This window comes from Sciurus carolinensis, chromosome 3 (assembly GCF_902686445.1).
Source record: "Sciurus carolinensis chromosome 3, mSciCar1.2, whole genome shotgun sequence".
In the NCBI taxonomy this organism is placed as follows: Eukaryota; Metazoa; Chordata; class Mammalia; order Rodentia; family Sciuridae; genus Sciurus; species Sciurus carolinensis.
Genome location: NC_062215.1, coordinates 7,246,459 through 7,268,363, shown reverse-complemented (window position 1 = coordinate 7,268,363; position 21,905 = coordinate 7,246,459). Strand labels below are relative to the sequence as shown.

Genomic DNA, 21,905 nt, shown 5'->3' with positions numbered 1-21,905 from the left:
GCTGGGCACCTGCCTGGAAGGCCACCAGGGCTCGCCAAGGCATCATGGATCTACATCATGATGGGTGATTTGCTGTTTCAAAAAACAAAATCTGTTGTTGGCGTCCTTGTTCTAAATTTGGCATGCCGTACGTCAGTGGTCCGCGGTGGCTTTGGAGACTTTGACGCTGAGTTCCAATCCTTGCTCTGATACCTAAAACTGTGATGCTGGGCAAAACCTTCAACCTTGCTGAGCCTTAATTTCTTCTGTACAACGAAAGTTAAGAAGAGTGCCTCTTCCGGGGTTGCACGGGGGGTCACGTGGGATAAGGTGTGTGTGCCTGGCCGTGGCTTTCCAAAGACAGTTGCATCAGTACTATCACCCCCCTTCCCACTGCCCATCCTACGAGGTGATTGACATTCCTCCCCCTGGGAGGGAGGACCAATGCACCCTCCTGTTGAATCTCAGGAGGCTGTGACTATTCCACCAATAGAACATGTTGGAAACCATGCTGTGTGACTCTCACGGTTAGGTCATCCAAGGAATACAGCTTCTACCTGGCTGTCACTCACCAGACACTGGGCCTGGGAACCAGCCACCATGTTGTGAGGAAGCTCAAGCTAGCCCAAGTGGATATGGGAATGACCTACATGAAGAGGGATAGAGGTTCCAGATACAGCCAGCTCAATACCAGACATCTGAAGGAACAGGTGAGCCCTCAGGTGACTTCATCCTGTGCCTTCAAGACTTCCACCAAAACCTCTGACCACATACAGCAGAGCCAGGCTGCCCCCTGTGCCCCGTCCAAACTTGGTAAGCACAGAATCTGTGAGCTTAATGATTGCCCTATACCATTATGTCCTGGGTAATTGATTACACAGTCATAGAAACTGGATGAATGCAAAAGTCTTAAAAACTATATCCCATATTTCCAGTACTAAAATTTTGGAATCCTACACATTTTTCATTTAGTTTAAACATCACCTCCTCAACAAAGATCACCCCAAGCCGACCAAATAGAAATAAAAAGCAGAGTTGCCAGGCACTTAGGCTGTGCAGGGTTCTGCTAGGTAGGAGGCTTCACATGCATTATCTCATTTAATTCTCCCGATAACATGACAAGCTCAATTTTAATACATGGACATTTTTAGTTGTTTATTAATTTCTATTACTTGGCTCTGTCTATAAAAGATTACATCAATAAATCACACGGGTTTCAGTTCCGACGATAATTTTATCCATTTAAAAAACTTTTCACAGAACTCCGAAGATATATTTAGACAATTTAAAGCAATTTGGGGGCAATAGTGTTTCTTTCTCCTCGCTGGAGTTTTATTAGCTCCATTTGGTCGGTGGGGAGATGAAGGCTGATGGAGACAGAGCGATTCTTCCCGCGTTCAGCAGTCAGAGCCGGGCAGAGCCCAGCCAGCAGTCAGAGCTGGGCAGAGCCCAGCCTTCTGGCCAAGTTGCCTCTTCCGTGACTCATGCCCTGCCCTGAAATTCTGCCAGAGGGAGGCTGCGACGGGGAGGCTGCAGATTCCTCCCAGACACCAGGCCCATGCTCTGCGCACAGTAGGTCCTATCTAAACTCACCCAACGCAGTGGTTCATCAGTTCTTTATGGAGCCCCCACTGCGGGCCAGGCAGGCCCTGTGCTAGGTGCTGAAGAAAGCCCTGGTCCCTGTCCTCCGGGAGCTTGGTGGCTGGCCTGGGTGAGGCTTCCTTCAGGCTGAGACATAACTGAGGAGCAGGTACAGCTGGGTGAACTTATGGGGGGGGGTGGCTAAAGGCCAGGAGGTGGAGAGAAGGGGTGGTCAGAGGAAAAGCCAGGCCAGCAGGGCCAGGGATGGGGTTGTTCAGTCCCTGGATGGACGTTTGAATGGACAGATGGAGGGCTGGTAGGCCGCACAACTGGACTTGCCTACACACACACACACACACACACACACACACACACACACCCCCGACACACACATGCTCAGACGGTGGGCAGAGGGTTGTCGATGCGTGTGTGTCTGTGTGTGCGGGTGAGCGGATGCTGCGTGATGCGTGCCTGCGTGCTTCTGTGTGTCAGGAATGCGTGTGTGAGTGCGCGTGTGTTGGCAGGGAAGATGTGTGTGCATTCGTGTGGGTGAGAGGAGGGTGCTGTTCTGCAGTGTGTGGTGGACGGTGTTGCCCTGTGTGGATGTTTGCACGTGAGCGTGGCTGGCCGTGTGCAGTCGTGTGGAGGATGGGTGGCGGGCGGGAGCGCACACACGTGGGGCGGGACAGCTGGAGGAAGGAGGGCACTGAGGGCCGTGTCCCCAGTTCTGCCGGTGACCCTCCTCCTCCACCTCTCCATCCACCGTCTGCCCACCCTCGCTGCGACCCTGGACCCCTGTGCTCTCCCGTTCTCCCCATTCCACCCCGTCAAGTGGGCTTCCACTCAGAGAGCCCCCGCTGGGCGGGCAATGGCACCCGTGGGCACCGGGAACCTGGTCTGCTGCCCAGCAAGGGAGAGGCGGCTTTGGGGAGCCCGTCCAGCCAGACAACAGGAGGGCAGGCTAGAGGAAGCGGGGGTCCGCGGCTGGGCTCCAGGGTCCAGGAGGAAGCAGACAGGGCTCGACCCCATGCCCCCTGCAGCATGGGCCTGCTCATGCTCCAGGGCTGGGGCATCCTCGCCAACCAAACTCCCCAGGAGCAGAGCAGTGTGGGCCCGGGCGCAGCTGGACCTGGCCTAAGACATATCCTTGACGTCTTTGTTACAGTTTAACAGGTTCCGCAAAGTGTGCGTTCCGCTTCAGAACATAGTCACTGCTTTTATTTATTCTTAGATCATGAGCTATGTCATGCATACAGAAGTGAATGTCATTTCATGTGTAGCTTAAAGAATGAGATCAACGCCCGAGCACCCAGCACGCAGCTCAACACCTGCCCGGCCCCCCTGCAGGGCTGGTATCTCTCCTGGACGGCGGGCCCGAGGGGTGGGGGACACTCCTGTCACGCCCCAGCGCACCCTCAAGCAGTCCATGGCCCATTTAGCTGCTTTGAAACCCCTCTACCTGGGATTACCTCCGGGTGGCCTCCTGCGATTTGCTTTTTATAGCAACCTGATTTTGTGGTGCTGACCCTGAGTCCTTGCCCTTAATTTGGTCACTTGCAGGTTGTGGGGAGTGTGTGGGCCACAGGGTAGGTGCTGCCGCTGCCCCCACAGCCTCCTCCAGTGTGCCCCTGTCCCACCAAGGGCAGCCCCTCCTGCGCTCCAGCATGCGAGGGGACGTGCTGGGTGGGGGTGCAGGGCATGCACACGGTTATTTTACTGATAATGCCCAACTGTTTCCCAGCTTGCGCCAATTTCCACGCCCACCATCAGTGCCCCGGGTTTCTGCCAGCACAGGGCCGGGCTGGACCCCGCGGGTGTTGCCGATCTGATGGGGGTGGAATGGTGTTCCTGTGGGTCTATGTGCCTGCCAGGAAAACCATGCTCTCCCTCCAACCAGAGCCCACCGAGCCTCTCCCACCCTGGCTTAGAATCCTGGTCTGTCCCCGTGGCCTGCTTCCCAGCCACCGCCTGCCACTCTAGGGTGCCCTCACTCTGCCCCGGTCACCCTGGCCCAGTCTGGCAAGTCCACCGAGCGCCTCTGCACCTGCTGTTGCCTGGCCAGGATGACCTCCGCATCCCCACCAGCTTCCTGGAGACTCTGCTCAAAGCCACCTCCCCAGGGTGACCCAGCTCCGCGCCTACCAGTTAAGGTCCCTGCCATCCTCTGTCCCTCCCCGCTGACTTCGTTCTCACAATACCTCATCTGCCTTCCCCGTGCCCCGTGTTAGGTATTACAGGTCACTTCTAGCTTGCGTCCCCCCTGGGCGACTTTCCTGGAGGGCAGGGACGGGAGTCTGGTTTGTCCCCTATTGTGACCTCAGTGTCTGGATCAGCCTAGGGGGCACTGCATGGCAAGGACAGTGGTTCACGAGGGACTTAAAGGTCTTGGTAAAATGGACGCTCGGAGCACACGGGCTCAGCGTGTCCTGAGCTGGGTGGCCTCCCTGCTGCAGGCCAACTTCATGCCCGGATGGAGGAGGAGAAGCCCCCAGAGGCATTGCAGGCCTGGCCCCAGCCCACGTGACTGAGGCTCGGACCCCGAAGGCCCGTCTTGGAGGGCGGCTGCCAGCACCGCGGGCCTTGTCCTGAGCGTGTGGCTGGGCTTGGTGCTGGGGAGCAGTTCCTGCTGGCACAGCCTGGGAGGGGGACCAGGGTGCCCTAGGACCTGCACAAGACTGACCGCTGGCTCAGGGGAGCCTGTCCGCTCCAGAGGGCTCTCCCAACCCTCCGGGCCATTCATCCCACATGCCGAATGCCAGAAATTTATGGTGACTTTAAAAATACAAAGAAAAGACTCTGCGTGGGGACAAGAAGGGGGCTGGGGGGAGAGATGTTTTATTGACTTCCCCTTAATTGCTGTAATTAAAAACACGTAAAGAATCTTTTTTTAACGACTTTGCCATTATCATTAGTTGTTAGCACAGCTGCCTTATTAATTTCTCATTAGAACCCACTTCATAGGCCCTCTCTGGGAAGGAGGGAGCTGGGCCTGGGGTCTGATGGTCCCTGGAAGGGGCACAAAGGGCAGCAGCCACCAGGGGAGCCGCTGCTTGGAGCCCCAGACAGACCCTTCCCTCCCTGGGAGGCGAATGCAGCCAAGGAGGCCAGAGCCAGGGGTCCAGGAGAAGCAGCCCCACCCGCCCATGCTCAGCACGGGCATCTGTGCAAGATGATGGGTGGACGGACAGACAGACACGGGGGCCTGCGAGAGCCCCAGGACAAGGAAGGGCGAGGTGAGCTGGGCGTCCACTCTCGGGGTCGGGTCATCGAGGGGCAGCCTCCTTGAGTTGGGCTCCTGGGTGCCTGTCCTGCCTCCCCCAGTCCCAGCCTCGCCAAATGGAGGGGTGGCTGGGATGTCCCTGCTGGGTAGACAGAGTGACACAGGTGGTAAGGTTGTTCCAGGTCACCCTCCCTGGCTCACTTCTGGGAGAGAAGGAAGTCTGCTCTCCCGTGCGTCCATCCAGGCTGGGAAGCACTGATCCACTGATCCTTGCAGCTGCCCAGGCGGGCAGGCCCTCACGGCAGCGTTCCCTTCTATACACCAGGATAGGAAGCTACAGAGAAGTTAAGTAACTTGCCCAAGGTCACACAGCTTGTAAGAACCAGAGCTCAAGGCTGGTTCACGTCTATGCCCTACTAGGAGGAAGAAGGTAGAAGGCAGAAATACTGGTTGGGGGGCCTCAGGCTGTCCTCTCAACTCTCTGGGCCTCAGTTTCCCATCTTGACATGTGGCCCGTGGGACATACCTTCCAAGCTTTCAGACCTGTCTTGGGAACCCGTTGAGGAAAGACATTTACCCAATTATGCCGGAGCAAGGATTATTCTGGAGGTTCCTGCACGGGGCTGGCTCTGGCCTTCTGTGTTGGGCCCCATAGTCCTGGCTCTGATGGTCACCTTGGCCTTATTAACATCAGAGCCAACATGGATCTTACAGAGGGGAAACGGAGGCCTGGAGAGGAAGAGGTGTACCCAGGGTCCTAAGCGGGTCAGGTCCTAGGCTAGAGCTCGGATGCATACTTTCTGAGCCCATCCTCACTGAGTGGTCATTAATCAGGACAGAAGGGCCATGACCTGGCACACCAAAGAGCCCATGCAGACAGCAGTGAAAATCACCTGACAGGTGACCACCCCAGCCAGGACCAGCCTGCATGCATCCCTGGTGGGGGTGGCATCTCTTTGTGGGACACTACAGCCCAAGAGTCTCTGGGATTCCATCTGAACTTGACCCCGTAGTGTCCTTGTCTCCTTCACCCCATGCTGATTCTTCTCTTCTTACGCTCAGGCAGCAGAGTGGGGCTGTTTTGCAGTTGAGCAATCATGGGTTCAAATCCCGGTTCTGGTGCTTAAGACCCAGGTAAGTTACATCACCTGCTGAGCCTTGGTTTCCTCACCACAAAACAGGAATAGGAACTTCTCTGCAGGCCAGGATGACCACCAAAGAATGGTGTGTACTGCCCAGAGAGCAGTTATGGTGAGGTGCTCTGGCCAGGTCTCATCTTCCCTGCACCCCGAATTCCTAGGTGGGGAGCCTTGGACAGTGGAACCTTCAACTTCCTTGATGACCTGCCATGGTCATCAGAGCTGGGCAAAACCTGTAGCTTATTGGGCCTAAGGCTTTTCTCCAGGGCCAGACAGGAGATCCCAGGCTTCAGGTTTCCCTGACTTCAGGGCCCACAGGGCTGCAAGCAGGAGCTTCCACATTAGGGGGTCATGGCGGAAACGGTCTCGAGACCTGCAGAGCCGGGTGTTGCAGCAGGTGCTCAGGCTGGTCTGGGGGAGCGGCAGCCAGCAGTGGCTGGGATCTGGTCATCCTGAGTCTCCCCTTCACTCTGCTTTCCCCCTCCAAGGGGGCCTCTGCCTGTGCCGCATGGCACATCTTAGCAGCAGCAGCACAGTAGAAGTGGTGGGGACATGGTGACAATCGTGGTCACAGCCACGTCTAGGAGACACCTGGAGCTTTGAGCGGGCAGAGTGGCAGGGCAGAAGTCCCGCCGTGGGAGGTGGCAGAGGCACTGGGAAGGCTGCCAGCTCCGTCCCTGAACTTGGCCCGAGCAGCTCTTGCTGGAGGCCTCTGTGTTCGGTGGTCTGCTTTTATTCCTTCTTCAGATGGTGTGATTGAATATCAATTGCAGCAGCGCGTCCCGGGGATTCAGGGTGCACTATCTGCAGGCACTGCCTAGGTGCTCTGGCACGTATGAGCTCAAGGAATCTTCGGGTGAGCCTAGGAAGTAGGAACGACTGAATGCATTCTACAGAGGAGCCAACGGAGCTGGCGCGAGGCTAGGAGAGGTGCAGCTGCTTCCTGAGGTCACGAAGCAACCAAGGGCAAAGGCAGGATGTGAATGGGATCTGAGCCCCAGCCCATGTTCCCTGTTAGGCCACACTGCCTCCTGCAGTGCTGGCCCCACAGCCTGTCAACTGGATCTCAGCCGCTTTGGAGTGCCCAGGCTCCCACGTGCCACCCACCTGGGGTCAACCCTGCCAGCACGGGCAGAGGGGTTGGGGACCTCTGGAAACTGCAACAGGCGGGAGAGGAGTTCAGGGTGACCCCATGCCAGGGTCTGTACCTGGGCAGAAGGTGAGAGTGTTGGGCAGCACAATCCCCTCCCACCTGCTTTCCAGGCTGGGTGTCCCTGGAGGGCAGGGCAGAGTGATCTGAACTCTCCTCTGCAGTAGCCAGGAAAGGCCAGATGCCCCTCGGGTCCCCATCAAAGTCTTCCTCCCACAGCAGGTGCACCTGGCCTGCTGGGCCTACAGATGGGTCTAGTCCCCCTGCTTCCCCAGCTCAAGGGTCGGAGGATCCCTGAGACCTGGGAGCAGTGACCATGCACAGCCTGGCCTGGTTTGGAGGGAGCACCTATCACCCTGGGCTTGTGCGCCTGTGAGCGGGGTGTGTAACGTCGCGCACTTGGAACCCCTCACAACCAAGGAAAGACGCATGGGCACTGGCCGGCTGGCTCTAGCACAGCCAGCCCGGGAGACTGTCATCTCATCTCAGGGCTCTCAATTCCAGAAACTTACTGCTGCCTCCTTTGAAGAAGGGCTTTGAGCAGCCCCCCTCACCTCCACCCCACAGCCTGCACTGAATGGTGTCCTGGATGGTGCTACCGACTGCACGTGTGCACATGTGTGTACAGGCACACGCATGTCCTCTCCTGCACACACCTGAGTAAAGAGCAGGTCAACCAGACATGCAGAGCCACACAGATAGATGTGCATGCACACTCGTAAGCACATGCTACACAGACACATGCACACGCACATGTTTGCACACGCACACATACATGCAATGTGTGGGCATGCTGGCGCACACACACACACGTGCTCTTGAGAAGCAGGCTGACCAAGGTGCACACACCCACGTGCACACACTTGCACACACACGTTTAAAGGCAGACTCGCTGCAGCACATGTGCGTGCACCCATGCACACACACCGGCACGCCTGCTAGAGAGCACACACCTGCCAGTGAGCCGCAGCTCCTGCCTCCAGCCTCCTGAACATGCTAGACAAAGCCCCAGGGAGGCCTCCAGCCTGTGCCCCAGGCTTTGCCCCCTCTGGGCAGAGGCTGCACCGCATGGCAGTAGATTTACAGGGGCGTCCTCCACTTTTGATTAGGGCTGTTTTCCATAATCATTATAAGCACTCTGCCTCACTTCAGATTTTCTTTTAGATCTCTCTCCTGCTTCTCTGCCTAGCAAGCTCTTGCTGGTGTTAACTCAGGGGCTGCCCCTGGGGGCTCCGAGGAGACGTACTTTCTTCATTTACATTTCAGAGCTCACTAAGGATTCCCACACCCATGCCCAGTGCAGCCTCGGGCCTGTCTCTGGAAGAGCAGGCTGGAACAGCCTATGCTGCGGCTCATCTCCAGCCTGCAGGGGTGTCCAGGAAGGGTGCAGGTCTGGGGAGAGCATGGTGAGGCCCCGGCTCTGCCGTGTCAGTGGGTCCTTCTGACGCCATCCTCCCTCTCTTACCCCAGGAAGCCTTTCTAGGGGTTGGTGGTGCGGGGAGAAGGCGGTCACTCCAAGGGCTCGGCAAGGACCTAGGGCTTTATCCTCTGCCACTAGGCCCTCTGGGAGCCCCGACTCCCTCCTAGAGTTCTGTTCCCCCATGGAGGCACCTCCCAGTGCCCCCTGAAGATCAAGGGGCTCCTTATGCTGTGATTGCCCAGGGCTGAGTGGGCAGGAAGATGGGAAGGCAAGGTCCTGGGGTTCCCCAGGCAGACTACCAGGAAGAGTGTCCCAGCCTTGAGGTTCAGGGTGGCCACTCTGAAGCGCCCCTGCCCCCTGAGGGAGGAGTTCCCTGGAGGAGGCCCTCAGAAATGACCACGAGGCCCTCTTTTAAGAAACAAATTGGCTGCTCCTCTGTACAGAGCACGGAAGAGGCCGTGCTCTTCTGGAAGGAACACCAGAGAGCTGGCGACTGTCTGGCCATGTCCACAAGGTCACAGAGCCAGCGGGACACTGATGCATCCTGGGAGCTCCCACCCTGTCTGAGCTTCTCCTGCCAACGGAGAAAGAGGGGACCAGCCCAGACAGTGGGAGGCCACCCCGCCCGCGGCAGGTGCGGAAGGCCACCCTGGGCTTGGCTCTGGCTGGAGTGCGGCCGGTGGGTGTGGGCCCTGCAGACCCTCTTCCGCCCCCACCCCGTCCCCCGTACTCACAGGCCACCTGGACTTCCGTTTGCCGCTGCAGCAGGGCCCCCATCCGGTTACGCACGATGCAGCGGTAGAAGCCAGCGTGGGTGCGGTCCAGGCTGGTGATCATGTACCTAGGGAGAGACGGGAGGTGAGTGAGTGAGTCAAGCGGCGGCAGGGGCAGAGGTCACAGGGTCACCCCCTTCTGGATGAAGGGCTCCAGGGAGCTCTGGACTCTCGGCTCTGCCGTGGGATCATGGAAAGGTCCTGATCAGTAGGGTCACAGGCCCCCAGCTTTGCCTGGCTCTGCAGGCCACAGCCTGCACTTCCCCAGCGTTGGGAGGAACTGGCCTAAGTCCTTGACCCTACCTATGGCCTGGCCTCCTATGGCCACCTCAGGTCTCTGGAGGCCAGTCTTCCCCTGCCTGTGACTCACGTGATGCAGAAAGGCGGGGGCATTTGGTTTGGGGCCAGGCACAGGACTGTGCTGTAAATATTAATTGGAATGGATGGAGGTGACAGAGGCAGGGAAATTCACATGTTTCACCAAATGTTCTGCGTCAGTCCTTTGAGATTACAGGCAGTTCCGCTGTGGCTTGGTGGAGGGGAGGGAGGAGCCTCTGGGCCAGACAGGCTGCATTCGGTAGGTGTGGGCTCTTGGTCAGGAGGCATGGCTCAAGCCAGACCTTTGGTAGACACCTCCTGGGACACAGGTCACTCAAGGAACTGCGGAGTCTGGCATTGGGATGGGGGCCGCGGGGGCTGGTGAGCAGGTATTTGGTGTGTTCACCTGGCAAGAGGCGTGGAGGTTGGGGGCGGGGGAGATGAGCTTCCGAGAGTGAGAATGGGCGTGGAGGAACCTGGGGACCTGATGGCCTGGCTCCCTGATGGCCTTGGCTGATCACCTTTCCCACTTCTGAGCAAGAGTCTAGCAGGACCCTCAGAGGAATAAGGATTTGGGGTCTAGCATATCTTGTCCCAGTCCTTGGGTGTCCTCAGCTTTGCCCAGCTGCCTTGGTGGACAAGCTCACTGCTCCGAGGGTATGCCAAACCTGGAATGGGGAAAATGGGGAGCAGCTCATTTTCAAGAGTTTCCAGGTCTGTGATGCGTGAGTCCAGGGAAGGGCTTCTCACCAGCACCATGATTACCATCGCCACCACTGCCGCCATTCCTATCACCATGGGCACCCATGATCATCACCACCACCATCCCCCCCACAGATGTCATTACCATGTTCACCATCATCACCGTCGCCGCCATCATTACCGTCACCACCACCATCAGCACGCTCATGATCGTCACACCATCATCACCATCTTCACCCCTCCCCACAGATGTCATTACCACGTTCACCATCATCACCGTCGCCGCCATCATTACCGTCGCCACCACCATCAGCACCCTCATGATCGTCACACCATCATCACCATCTTCACCCCTCCCCACAGATGTCATTACCACGTTCACCATCATCACCGTCGCCGCCATCATTACCGTCGCCACCACCATCAGCACCCTCATGATCGTCACACCATCATCACCATCTTCACCCCTCCCCACAGATGTCATTACCATGTTCACCATCATCACCGTCGCCACCATCATTACCGTCACCACCACCATCAGCACCCTCATGATCGTCACACCATCATCGCCATCTTCACCATCCCCCCACAGATGTCATTACCATGTTCACCATCATCACCGTCGCCACCATCATTACCGTCACCACCACCATCAGCACCCTCATGATCGTCACACCATCATCACCATCTTCACCACCACCGTCCCCCTCCTCATCACCACAGATGTCGTCACCATGTTCCCCACCAGCCCTACCAACAGCACCCTCCCGGTCATCATCCCCATCACCACCTGGCCACCTTTCCAGGGATGGCACCGTAGAACCCCTTTCTGAGCACCCTCTCTGCTCCAGAGGCTCCTTTAAGTACTTTTCATGCATTCCTTCATTTCACAAGGCAGTTCCCAGACGACTGGATATCACGAACCAGTAATGCTTAAAAATACAGGGCTCGACATAAGACTGTCAACTTTCTACTTTGCCAAGATCATTAAAATCAACCAACCAGAAAGCAAACAGAAGCAAGCAATAAACACTTAAAAAAAAAAAAAAAGGAGGAATAATATTCAAAAGTGCTGGGGAGAGAAAAAAATAAATAGAAATGGTCAGCATTTTATTTTAAAAGGACACTTCTGAGATGACAAAAAAAGAAGCTGAATCTCAATTTTAACAGATTTTTAAACTTGAATTTTGTGCAGAGCCCACTGCACCAGCCCTACGCGTCTCATTTGATGTAGGGCTGCAGGCAGCCACGGGTCCACACGGAGGGGCCTTGATTTCCTCTCCCCTGACACCAGGGAGTACTTTCAGTAGCAGTCCCACTTTAGTGGGGGATATGGAGGTGCAGACACGTCTTGGCATTGACCCCTCCTCTCACACGCAGTAAGAGGCTGGGCCAGGGTCCCACGGAGCCTCCCTGACTCCAAGCTTGGCTGTGAGCCAGGTCAGCGTTGAGATCAACGCTGCCTGACTCACAGCTGGGTGTGCGCCGAGTCTGCTTGAGCTCTGCAGGGTTATCCAGAACCTTCTGGCTGCCCAAGCCCCCATCTCTGCCAGCAGCTCTTATCTGTCTCTCGCTACTGTGCAGAGCAAGATGATGGGGAGACCGCGGGGGCCCAAGCACTGGCAAATCTGTTCCCTCCCCTCCCCAGCCCCGACCCCAAGTGCTTGCTCCTATCATCTGCTCCACCTCCCCAAGCGAGAGACAGTGGCTTTGGGGAAACTTCTCTAAAGTGACAGGATGACCGGCAAGGGGTGACATAAGGAGAGAGGCTAGAGGGGCTCTCTCTTTAGAAATGAACTCAGATATCGTGAAGAAGCACCAGGGGGAGGAAAATAGATAGAAATAGCCAATAAACTCCTGAGAAGATGCTCGGCCTCTGTCATAATGAGAGAAATTAAAATCAAAACAAGACGTTTCCGTGTCGGACTGCCAGTGAGTTTCAGGTACGGGCAGCCCTGGCGCTGGCAGGAGCAGGGGGCGGGGACGGCGTGTGGTCAGGTCTGCTGGTGGAGCTGCAGACTGGTCCAGCCTTAGGGTCACAATCCATCACCAGTTCCTTGACCCAGGGAGCTGGACTTTTAGATACACTTGCCAACGATGTGACAAAAAGTATACACAAGGATGTTCACTGTGGTGTGCTTGGAATGACAGAGGTAAGCAAAGGGAAACAGGAAGCAACCTGAATGTCCATCAAAGTGGGATTGGATCAATAAACGATGCTTCAGCCCCGGGAAGAATGAACACCTGTGTGGGATGAGGTGGAAGTTTTCCAAGACACAACGTATGCAGAAGAAGTCACAGCAGGAAGGGCAGGGAGGAGTTAAGAGGAACGCGAGGTCACCAGAGGCTAAGCAATGTCACCGCTGACAGCTGGGAACAAGAATAATAATGCATCCTTATGAACTGCTACTTAGAGACACAGGCTACCGACTCCTTAGTTTAATGCTTGGGGTCACGCCAATTCATCCCATAAAAATAATTTAAGTTTGTTAGCTTCCCCACAAAGCCAAAGAACACGGTGATGACATAATATAATTTGGTATGGTATGATATTGGTAAAATAAAATAGTTCCTATATTCAAGTGTGTGTATACAGATACACGTGTGCAAATGCACACATATAATCACACGCACACACTGGTATCTGCATAGAGTTTTTTTTTTATTTTGAGATGGATGCTCCAGAATGTGTTATCTCCCTTTTGGGAGAGGTATCCAGGATGGGGAGGGAAGGATGCTTCTACTTTTTTTGATTTTATGTCTTCCTGTGCCATTAGAGTTTTCTTTATCATACACATATATTGCTTTTATTTTAAAAATAAAATTCAAAAAATGCACATCGTGCACATAATTTAAGTATACATTATAAAACGGGCACCAGGGACTCGTCGGATCTGGGTTTGTTTGCTGATGTTGGGGATGCGTGCCAGAATTTAAACTTTAATTTAAGTCCATTTCTGGGGAAGGTTCTAGGTCCATCACTCCAGGTGGAAGCTGGAGCCACGAGGCAGGCCAACAGGTTTCTGGTCTGTCCCCGCCCCTGAGGCCTCTCTCTGCCCCTCTTTGCTGGAGGCCCGGCTGGGCAGAGGGAGAGCAGCCCAGCAGCCCCTCTCCGGCTCCTCCCCCGCCTCCTCCCTCTCTCGGGCTGCCTTTTGGGTGCTCCCTGCCTGAGAGACCTATTTCCGACTTCCAGGCAGCATTATTTAAAGTAACAGTTCCACCCACAGCCTTTCCTGCCGGGGAACCCACTCCACGCCACCCAGATCGCAGTTCATGCCTTTCCACCTCCCGGGAGGGAGGAGGAGGCAGTTGGCCGGCATCCTGGTTTGCACATCCAGCACGCTGTGAGCATCCCCGATAATGACAATAAGAGTGCTCATTATCCCCCCTCCGAGGGCAGTTGGGACAGCCCACGGCTCGGTCTCTCCCACCTATTGGTGACTGCCAGCCCAGCAAGGAACTGGATGAGCCTGGCCCTGTCCAAGCCTCCAGGCCAGGGGCAGGGGCCTGGACGAAATGGCTTCTGGAGGAGGGGCCCACGTAGCGGGGTCCACACCTGACTCACCCAAGAGGAAGTGTGGCGTGGGAGAGGGCACCAGCGCTTCTGAGCTGCAGCGACATAGGCTTGACTTTCACTTCCTCTCATTCTGGACAAGTTATGGAAAGCCACAGGCCTCAGTCCCCCTGTCTGTAGAGTGGGGAGGATGGTGGCCATCTCCCATGCAAGCATGGCCAGGCACAGGGCTGTTGGATGACAGGCAACGGGAGACTCACTGGGGAAGGTACTGGGGGAGGCAGGACACCCGGAGGGGGGCACCACGAGGGAGCAGAGGAGCCTCTTGCCTGAGTGTGGGCCCACGCCAAGCACCGGGGGGCAACGGTTCCCTTGCTTCCAGACTCGCAGCCTGGTCATCTCCATTCCCATCCTCCAGCTGGAGGGGCCTGAGCCTGGGTCCTCCAGGGAAGAGGAGGGTGGACGGCAGGGAGCCTCTTCCTGGCTCGCCAGCAGCCCTGAGTGCTGCTAGTGTCGGGCAGGGCGTGGCCTCTAGATCCACCCAGTCCAGGTCCCCTCAAAGGACTGCTTACTTATCTCCTGCAGGAAATATTTCCACAAATTTCGAAACTCAAAGAATATTAGAAAAAGTCCACAGCAGAAAGGCCAGCCTACCCTGGGCCCCAGCCGCCCGTCGCCCCCAAAACCCACGGAAGAAACTTGGTGTTAAGTACCTTCTCAGAATTTCTTCATGCAAACGCAAGCACATTCGGATCCTGACTCCTTCCCCTTTGTAAGCAAGAGACCCACCTCCTGTCTGCCCCGTGCTTTGTGTCCATGCCAGGACAGCTTGGAGATCTTCCCGCGGCTGCACTCAGAGCCTCCTTGGGCTTTTTGACAGCTGCAGAAGGCAGAGGAATCTCCTGAATGCAGGGAGCTCTGCTTTCTCCCAGTTAGATGGTCCTGGCAGCCAGAAGCAGAGAGAGGCTCAGGGGCCGGACCCCAGGCTGCAGCAGAACGGGGGCGGTCAAGGAAGTCACACCAAGAACACACACCCATCCTCTTCACCAGCGTCCTTGTCCAACCCGCAGGACCCCGCCGCTCAGTCCACTCTCCCCAGATGGAGAGAGAGGCTGGGGGTGGAGGGCACAGCGTGACAGCAGGGAGAAGAACCGGCACAGATAATTGGATTTTTAGAGACAAGAGGAGAGCAGGGGAGAAAATAACTGCCTAACAAATGTGGCATCTTCTCCGGTGAACGGGGGAAACACACGATGCCCTTTTTGGTTGGAGTCCTTGAGTGTCACAGTTGATATTTAAAATGATTCTTACTCACATTAAATAAGATATTTCAATTCCACGAAGCTGTCAGGAGCTGATGCGGACACCAGAAATAATAGGCACGCTCTCCTTGTATTGTCCTGGTTAATAAATCAGACGCCTGGAGATGCGCGCGGTGATGCTCACGTGGAGGAAGGGCGTGTGTGTGCGTGCACCCTGAGCACGCACACAGCACGCTCATGCACGCCCGCCTGTGTGCACAGGCATTCACGCACACACGTGGGCCCGTGTTTGTGCACACTCATGCACACATGTGCACATACCCACACTCAAGCTCCTTGCACACATGCTGACTGAGGCCTCTTCTCAAGTGCATGGTGCTCAGGAGAGAAGGCAGCTGGGTTCCACATCCACTGGGGGTCAGCAGGACCCAATGCACCTACCTAGGTGTCACCATAGATGGCTGAGGCTGGCACAGGTTTTGGGGACTGTAGCAGGAAACTGAGCTTGGGGAGATGGGCTTCTGTCCCTCTTCCCATGGACTTCTTTGGGCAACAGGCAGGAGGTGGCAAGTGCCACAGCATGTGTGTGTCTGTGTGTGCTGGCATGCAGACACTTGTGGGAACACACGGCACATGCCTGCTCCTGCTAGCATGAGGCCTGGTCAGTTGGCAACAGACCAGCTCCATGTCAGGCATTAGCTTTTGCAAAAATCTTCAGCAAGGAAGTCAAAACTCTGCCCACCCTGTACTCTCCCCTTTGAAGATACCATATGCAATTATATACAGTGCATACATGATGTGTACCATTGTGCGATTAACATAATAGTAACACAAGGAAAGTCGTTAAGCGCCTTGACACACACCGACTCATCTAACCCTTACAATACCGTAGGAAGCCCCAGGCCACACAGCTAATAGGGAGCTGGCCCGCCCGGTCAGTCTAGCACGCAGAGCACAGGGACCTCACCTGGCTGGTGCCCCATAACCTTGAGGTCTCATTCCTGAAATGAGAATGGTTTGCGGAATGGTTTGGTTGTGGCCCTGCTCCCCCATACACCTGGATGGACTCACGGTGGAGGAAAGGGGTGCTGCTGAGCAGGCAGTTAGAACTGGGTCTGGAAGGTGTTAGTAAAGAGCTGTTGCTAAGGACCGGGAAATCTAGTAACAGGAGACTCAGGAAGAAGCAGCTAGAGAGGCCAGGAGAGTCCATTAGTCATGGAAGGGGAGGCCCAGGAGGGGTGAGATGGCCAGAGCTCCACAGCCCCAGACCAAGGAGGGCCTGGGGTGTGGCTCCGTGGGGGTAAGAAGGGTCGGGGAGAAGGGGGGCGGGAGAGAGAGAAACAGGCAGCCACCAAGAGGAACGAGAGCTCTCTGACACAGGGAGGCAGAGGCTGGCCCTGGAGGCTGACGTCAGGTTGAGGGCTGGGTGGTGGGGGGACAATTCAGGAAGAGGGTTTTCTGTTCTATTTTAAGCGGCTTCCGTCCCGTGCTGTAATTCCCTCCCCACGCTTCTCTGACTCCCTTCCCAGAGCTGCTGCTAACAGTGCTGGGGAGGGAGGAGCGTCCTGGCCAGGCAGGCAGCAGGGCGGCAGAAGAGGAGGCAGCAGCCAGGGGAGGGAGGGGCTGCCAGAGGACTGAGGGATGGTCGCAGAGGTGACCGCAGGCCACGGCAAGGCTGGCAAGGTCTTCCAGAACCACTGCAAGGCTGGGATGGCTCTGCACTTGTCTTTCACAGAGGATGGACATTTGGATAGTAAGGGACCTGGTGGTCCTCAGAGGTGGGAGGACTTGGCACCTAGAGTCCTGCAGGGTGCAGGGGTGGTGCCTGAAGTGGACAGGAAGGGGAGGAGCCCAAGATGCTGACCATGACAGCTACTGTATGCACCCGACAGACTGAGCTAGGGGCTGCCCAGATAGCTGGTAAGACATGGTTTTCTGGAAGAGATCAGTATTGGAATGGGTCAGCTGAGTGATGGAGATCCACTTCACCAATCCTGAGGGCTGGAATGGAACAGAGAGGTGGAGGAAGGAGGAACCAGTTGGCTGGAGCGGGGGCACCATCTTCTGTCTGCAGACATTGGAGACCCCCCTGCCCTGCTGAGCTTGAATTTAGGACCTCTGAGCTCTAGAACTTCGATGGATACATTTGAATTGTTTCAAGTTCCTAAGTTTGCAATAATTTGTTACAGGTTGGTGGTGAGGCAGGTCAGGAAAATCTCTGGCAGTGCCCGAGGGGATGGTGGAGTCAGGGATCAGGGTGGGTGCTACTCATTCTCCATAGACTCTTAGAAGCAGGCTGAGACTGGCAGGTCCCTGAAGGTGGTACTTGGGCAAAGCACAGCCTGTGGGCTTGTACCAAATGGTTCGGATGGGAGGCTGGCTCCAGAAGCAGAGGGGTGCCTTCAGCCTCTCAGCGCTGCCCTGGCCTCTCTGCCTCCCCCCAGCCTGCCCCAGAGCTTTGATTGATCCCAGACTATATGGTCAACAAGAGGGATGGTGGTGTTATTGAGCTGGGACTGCTTACACCGTGACAGCCCTGGCTTGGGCTGGCTGGAGGAGGGTGTCCATCGACCCTGCGACCTTCTGAGCCAATTAACTACTTACAATGAACAAGGACAGGGACTTCATTAAGCTGTTATCCATCAGCCCAGCCATCCCCCAAAGAGGTCTGGCTGGAGGAAAAGCAGGGGCGGAAGCTGAGTGGGCCAGCAAGGAGGGACAGGGCAGTGCAGGGCTGGAAGGGGTGGTGCTGGCATGACCAAGGATGGCCACTCCGCAAGGGTGGGCAGGACCAGTGCTGCATGGGGGGAAAGCAGAGGCCCTCCCCCGATGACAACAAGGCCCAGCACGGGTTCTGGGCCAAACGCTTGACACACAGCACCTGGCCAATTCCCAGGGTGACCCCAGGTGGAGGAGACACCTCTTCCCATTCTCTAGCCTGGGATCTGGGCTCAGAGAGGTTAGCCTGTGCCCGAGGTCACCCAGCTGAGATAAAGTGAGATTTGATTTCAGGTCCATCTTACCCCCAAAGCACCCTTGCCCCCTGACCTGTCCTGGGGCCCTTGGGACTGCTCTAGGGGACATCTTCTCTCCTCTGCTTGTCTTTGTCCAGAGTAAATGTCCTCTGGGGAGCTTCCCAGTCCTGCCTGGCCCAGAGCTGTGTCTGTGTTCCCCTCCACAGGATGGGACAAAAGTCAGGAGTGCTGGGGTCACTCTGAACAGTGAAAAGTGACTTTGTATCATGAGAAGCAGAAAAGAAGCCAGAGCCAGGGAGGACCAGCTGGTCCAGGGTGCCAGGAGTTAAGACAGGAAAGAAAGATAGAAAGAAAGAAAGAGAGAGAGAGAGAGAGAGAGAGAGAGAGAGAGAGAGAGAAAGAGGGAGAGAGAGAGAGGAAGAGAGAAAGGGAGAGGGAGAGAGGGAGAGAGAGAGAGAGAGAAAGAAAGGAAGGAAGGAAAAGAAAAGAAATTCTGAGCTTGGTCGGGAGGCAATAATTATTCTTCTAAAAATAAACAAAGGAGAAAACAAAAGAAGGTAGAGAGGAGTACCACCTGTCCCTCCACAACAGGTGTGCCTGCGGATGTCCCCAGGGCTCCTGGTTGTCCTCCAGGGAGGACAGTCTCTTGCTGCCTCTCTGCTCCGGGCTCCTGACACCTGGTTGAAATTCATTAGGATCCTTTACATGCTGAGGTGGATCAGAAAGAAACCAAACTGAAACAGGTTGATAAGGAGCCTTGGTGGAAGTCAGGCCTCCAGGAGCCAAGTGGCTTGGGCTTGGTGGCCTGACCAGTGGGCGGGGCAGCAGCCTCAGCTGATTGCCTTCCGGGGGCCTAGCCAGCCTCCCAGTCTGGTAGAAGCGGCATCCCTGCTAGAACGGCCAAAGGGTGCTGTGCTCAGGAGCCCCTTCCTTCCTGCTCCACGGTTGGTGGGGTCCCTGGTTCTGGAGGCCCCTCTCGTTTGGGGGAAGCAGGTCACTGGGGTTGGTGTCCTGGGGCTGCGGGAACCAAATACGGCAAACCGAGTGACTTAAAACAACAGAAATTTCTCTCACAACTGCAAAAGCCAGGAGTTTGGACTCCAGATCCCAGCAGGGCCACGCTCCCTCCGAAGGCTCCCGGGAGGACCCTGTGCTGACCGCTCCCGCTCCCATGGCCCCGGCCTTCCCTCCAGTCTCCACCTCCATCCACACGGCTTCTCCCCGAGCATGTCCGTCTCCTCGAGGGATTCTCCTCTCTGGGTCTCCACGTCCTCTCACATGGACACCACCTTACTGGATTTGAGGACCCCTTAACGCCAGCATGACCTCAGCTCAACTAAACACATCTGTAGCTACGTTATTTCTAAATAAGGTCACATTCCGAGATCTGGGTGGTTAGGAGTTCAACAAGTCTTGGCGGGAGGGGGACACAATTTAACCCATAATGAGGCTCTCCAAGGACCCTCGTCCGCCCAGCAGTGAGGCTTGAGTCTGGGGTGACCAGAGAACAGGGTGGATGGGACTCTGGGGGGCGGGTCCTGGGGGAGGCCGGGGAGCTGGGGGCAGGGTGGGCTTGGGGAGGAGATGCTATCTGTGGAAAGTTGAGAGGGGAGGCTGAGGATGGTGGGGAGCGCCTGGGACGGCCATCATGGAGCACTGGCCAGAGGAGGGCACGGGCAGGGGCGACGCTGGACTCACAGTCCCGCCAGGCCCCAGGGCCTCAGGGGCGGGGCTAAGGAATCTGGGCTTTCCCCAGGGACAAAGGAATTACTTTGAAGGTATTCATCAGGCCATGAAACTGGGGTTGGCAAACCCCAGCCCATTCTTCAAAGCTGCGGCCCACAGACTCTCTTGTAAAGAGGCGTCTGAGAATAATTTTTGCATCTTTGAATTTCTGAACAAAAAGGCAAGAAGAATGAGCATTGTGTGAAATTCAGATCTCAGCACCCATAAATAAAGCTTCCTGGAACACAGTGCCCATTCACGTGGCCCAGGATGCTCTCGTGCCACCATGGCAGAGCTGAAGAGCTGCGGCGAGCCATGGGGCCCCAAGTCCTAAACAGGCACTCCCCCGGCCCCGTCAGCAAGGGCGGACAGGCCTCAGAGAAAGGCAGTCAGATCGGCATTGGCACGAAGCTCATGCTGACCCTCGGTGGAGAGTGAGTGGGAGCTGGTCCCGGCCAAAGGGTTGGGGCCGAGCCAGAGAGGATGCCCTGACTGTGGAAGGTGGTGCCCAGGGACCGGGAGGGTGGAAAGGGAGAGACCCGATGGCACCGGCTGGGTGGGGGTGCAGGCTCAGTGGACAGCAGACAGAGCACGTATGGTCTATGGCTAGGAGTTAGCCAGGGAACGTGGGGCAGAAGCAGGGCCCCTGGATGGCTGTGTGTTTTTAAGAGACTTGAGCAAGTTTAAATGTTGTTGAGGGGAGCAAGCAGGCCCAGGAGACCTCTGGAGGCCAGGAAAGGTCAGTATGTTGACCTTGTCCAGGTGCTATCGATGCAGGTGGCCAGTGGTAGGGTTCAACTGCCTCCAGGGAGAAGCCAGGTGGATTGAACACTGGCATAACCCAAGGCTGGGGTTCTTCCAGGAGGCTGTGACGGACAGACCATGGAGCAAGGACAGAATGTTCTGTCAGGACAGAGGCTGAGCTGGAGAGGAAGGGGCCCGGGCCAGGAAGCAAGAGCAGCAGGGTGGGAGGTGACAAGAGGAAGGACCTGCGAGAGGCAGGAGGGCTTTTGCACGCTTGGCCTGGAGACCGGCAGCCTGGGCCCACCTGGGAGCCGGTCAGGAACGCAGACTCAGGGGCACACCTGAGCTGCCGAGTTGGGCTCTGCATTTAGGCGGGTCCCGGGGGATTCGCATGCACGCAGGGGTCCTGGAAGAAGGCAGGGCTTGGAGGTGTGGCTGCGGAGAGCAGAGTCAGTGTTCAGGTTTCCGGGAGAAACCGGTTCAGGGATGACGAGGGGCAGGTGCCGCCTCAGTCCTCAGTTTCCCCATCCGTGGGATGGCTCTGATCGCTGCCCCTGCTGTGACGGCCCTGGCTCCAGTCCCAGTTCCATCTCTCAAGGCGCACGTGACCTGGGACAGAGGACTGAGCCTCATTAAACCTCGGGCCGCTCCACCACACAGTGGGCGGAGCATGCGGGGCCGCCACACTGAAAATCCAGCGCAGCCCCTGCGCTAGGGCCCTCGGACCACGTGCCTGTGCCCAGAGGCACCCACAGGCTGGGGAACGCGGGAGCACGGCCTGTTGCGTTGGCGCAGGCGCGAGCTTGTCCGCAGGAAGTCCGGGAGGTGCGGAGAGCCAGGCCCAGCTCTGCGGAGCAACCTGCTCCACCGCCCGCGCTCCAGTCCCGGGGGCTCTGCGCGTCCCCGCCCACACCTGGGGCCCCGTACCTCCTCTTTGACTCCACACTACCCTTTGCCACCCCTGAACAGTCACACCCAGCCTCCGTCCCACCCACGCCCACCTGCACAAGCGCACTCAGGCCCTTCCAGGCAAAGGTGCTGAGGGTGCAGCGCCCACCTGTCTTAACCCCTGAACGCATGTCCACGGTGCCATCATTCCCCCGTTTAAAATGCGCCCTTATGAAGATTCTCGGTGTCGCTCCACTCACCCGTTTCCCCCCAGGCCCTGTCTGGGTTTCTTGGCACAATTTTGCACGGTGTGGGGACATTCGCTAAACGTGGGTCTTGCACCAGGGCAGAGCTGCCTCCCACCGCTGGGCGCCCTGGAAATGCGCTCTGACGTAGGCGACTTTGTCACGCATGACCTGGCCCCTCCTGCAGGGTCTGCCAGGGCCAGGCCCGGTGTGGGGCTCTGGGTGTTAACAGTGGTAAGGACAGCCGCAGCAGCAGAGACTTCGTCTCCA

General features: G+C 56.8%; 1 protein-coding gene across 5 annotated transcripts in view; it reads right to left on the bottom strand.

Annotated features, from left to right (window-relative positions):
• Positions 1 to 21,905, bottom strand: part of Sdk2 (sidekick cell adhesion molecule 2) — a 244,285-nt gene that overhangs the window by 97,205 nt on the left and 125,175 nt on the right. For all 5 annotated transcript variants that reach the window (XM_047546114.1, XM_047546116.1, XM_047546115.1 and 2 more), the window contains exon 3: positions 9,224 to 9,330. In XM_047546114.1, the coding sequence (XP_047402070.1) occupies positions 9,224 to 9,330 (107 nt within the window). The remainder of the gene's footprint in view (positions 1 to 9,223; positions 9,331 to 21,905) is intronic.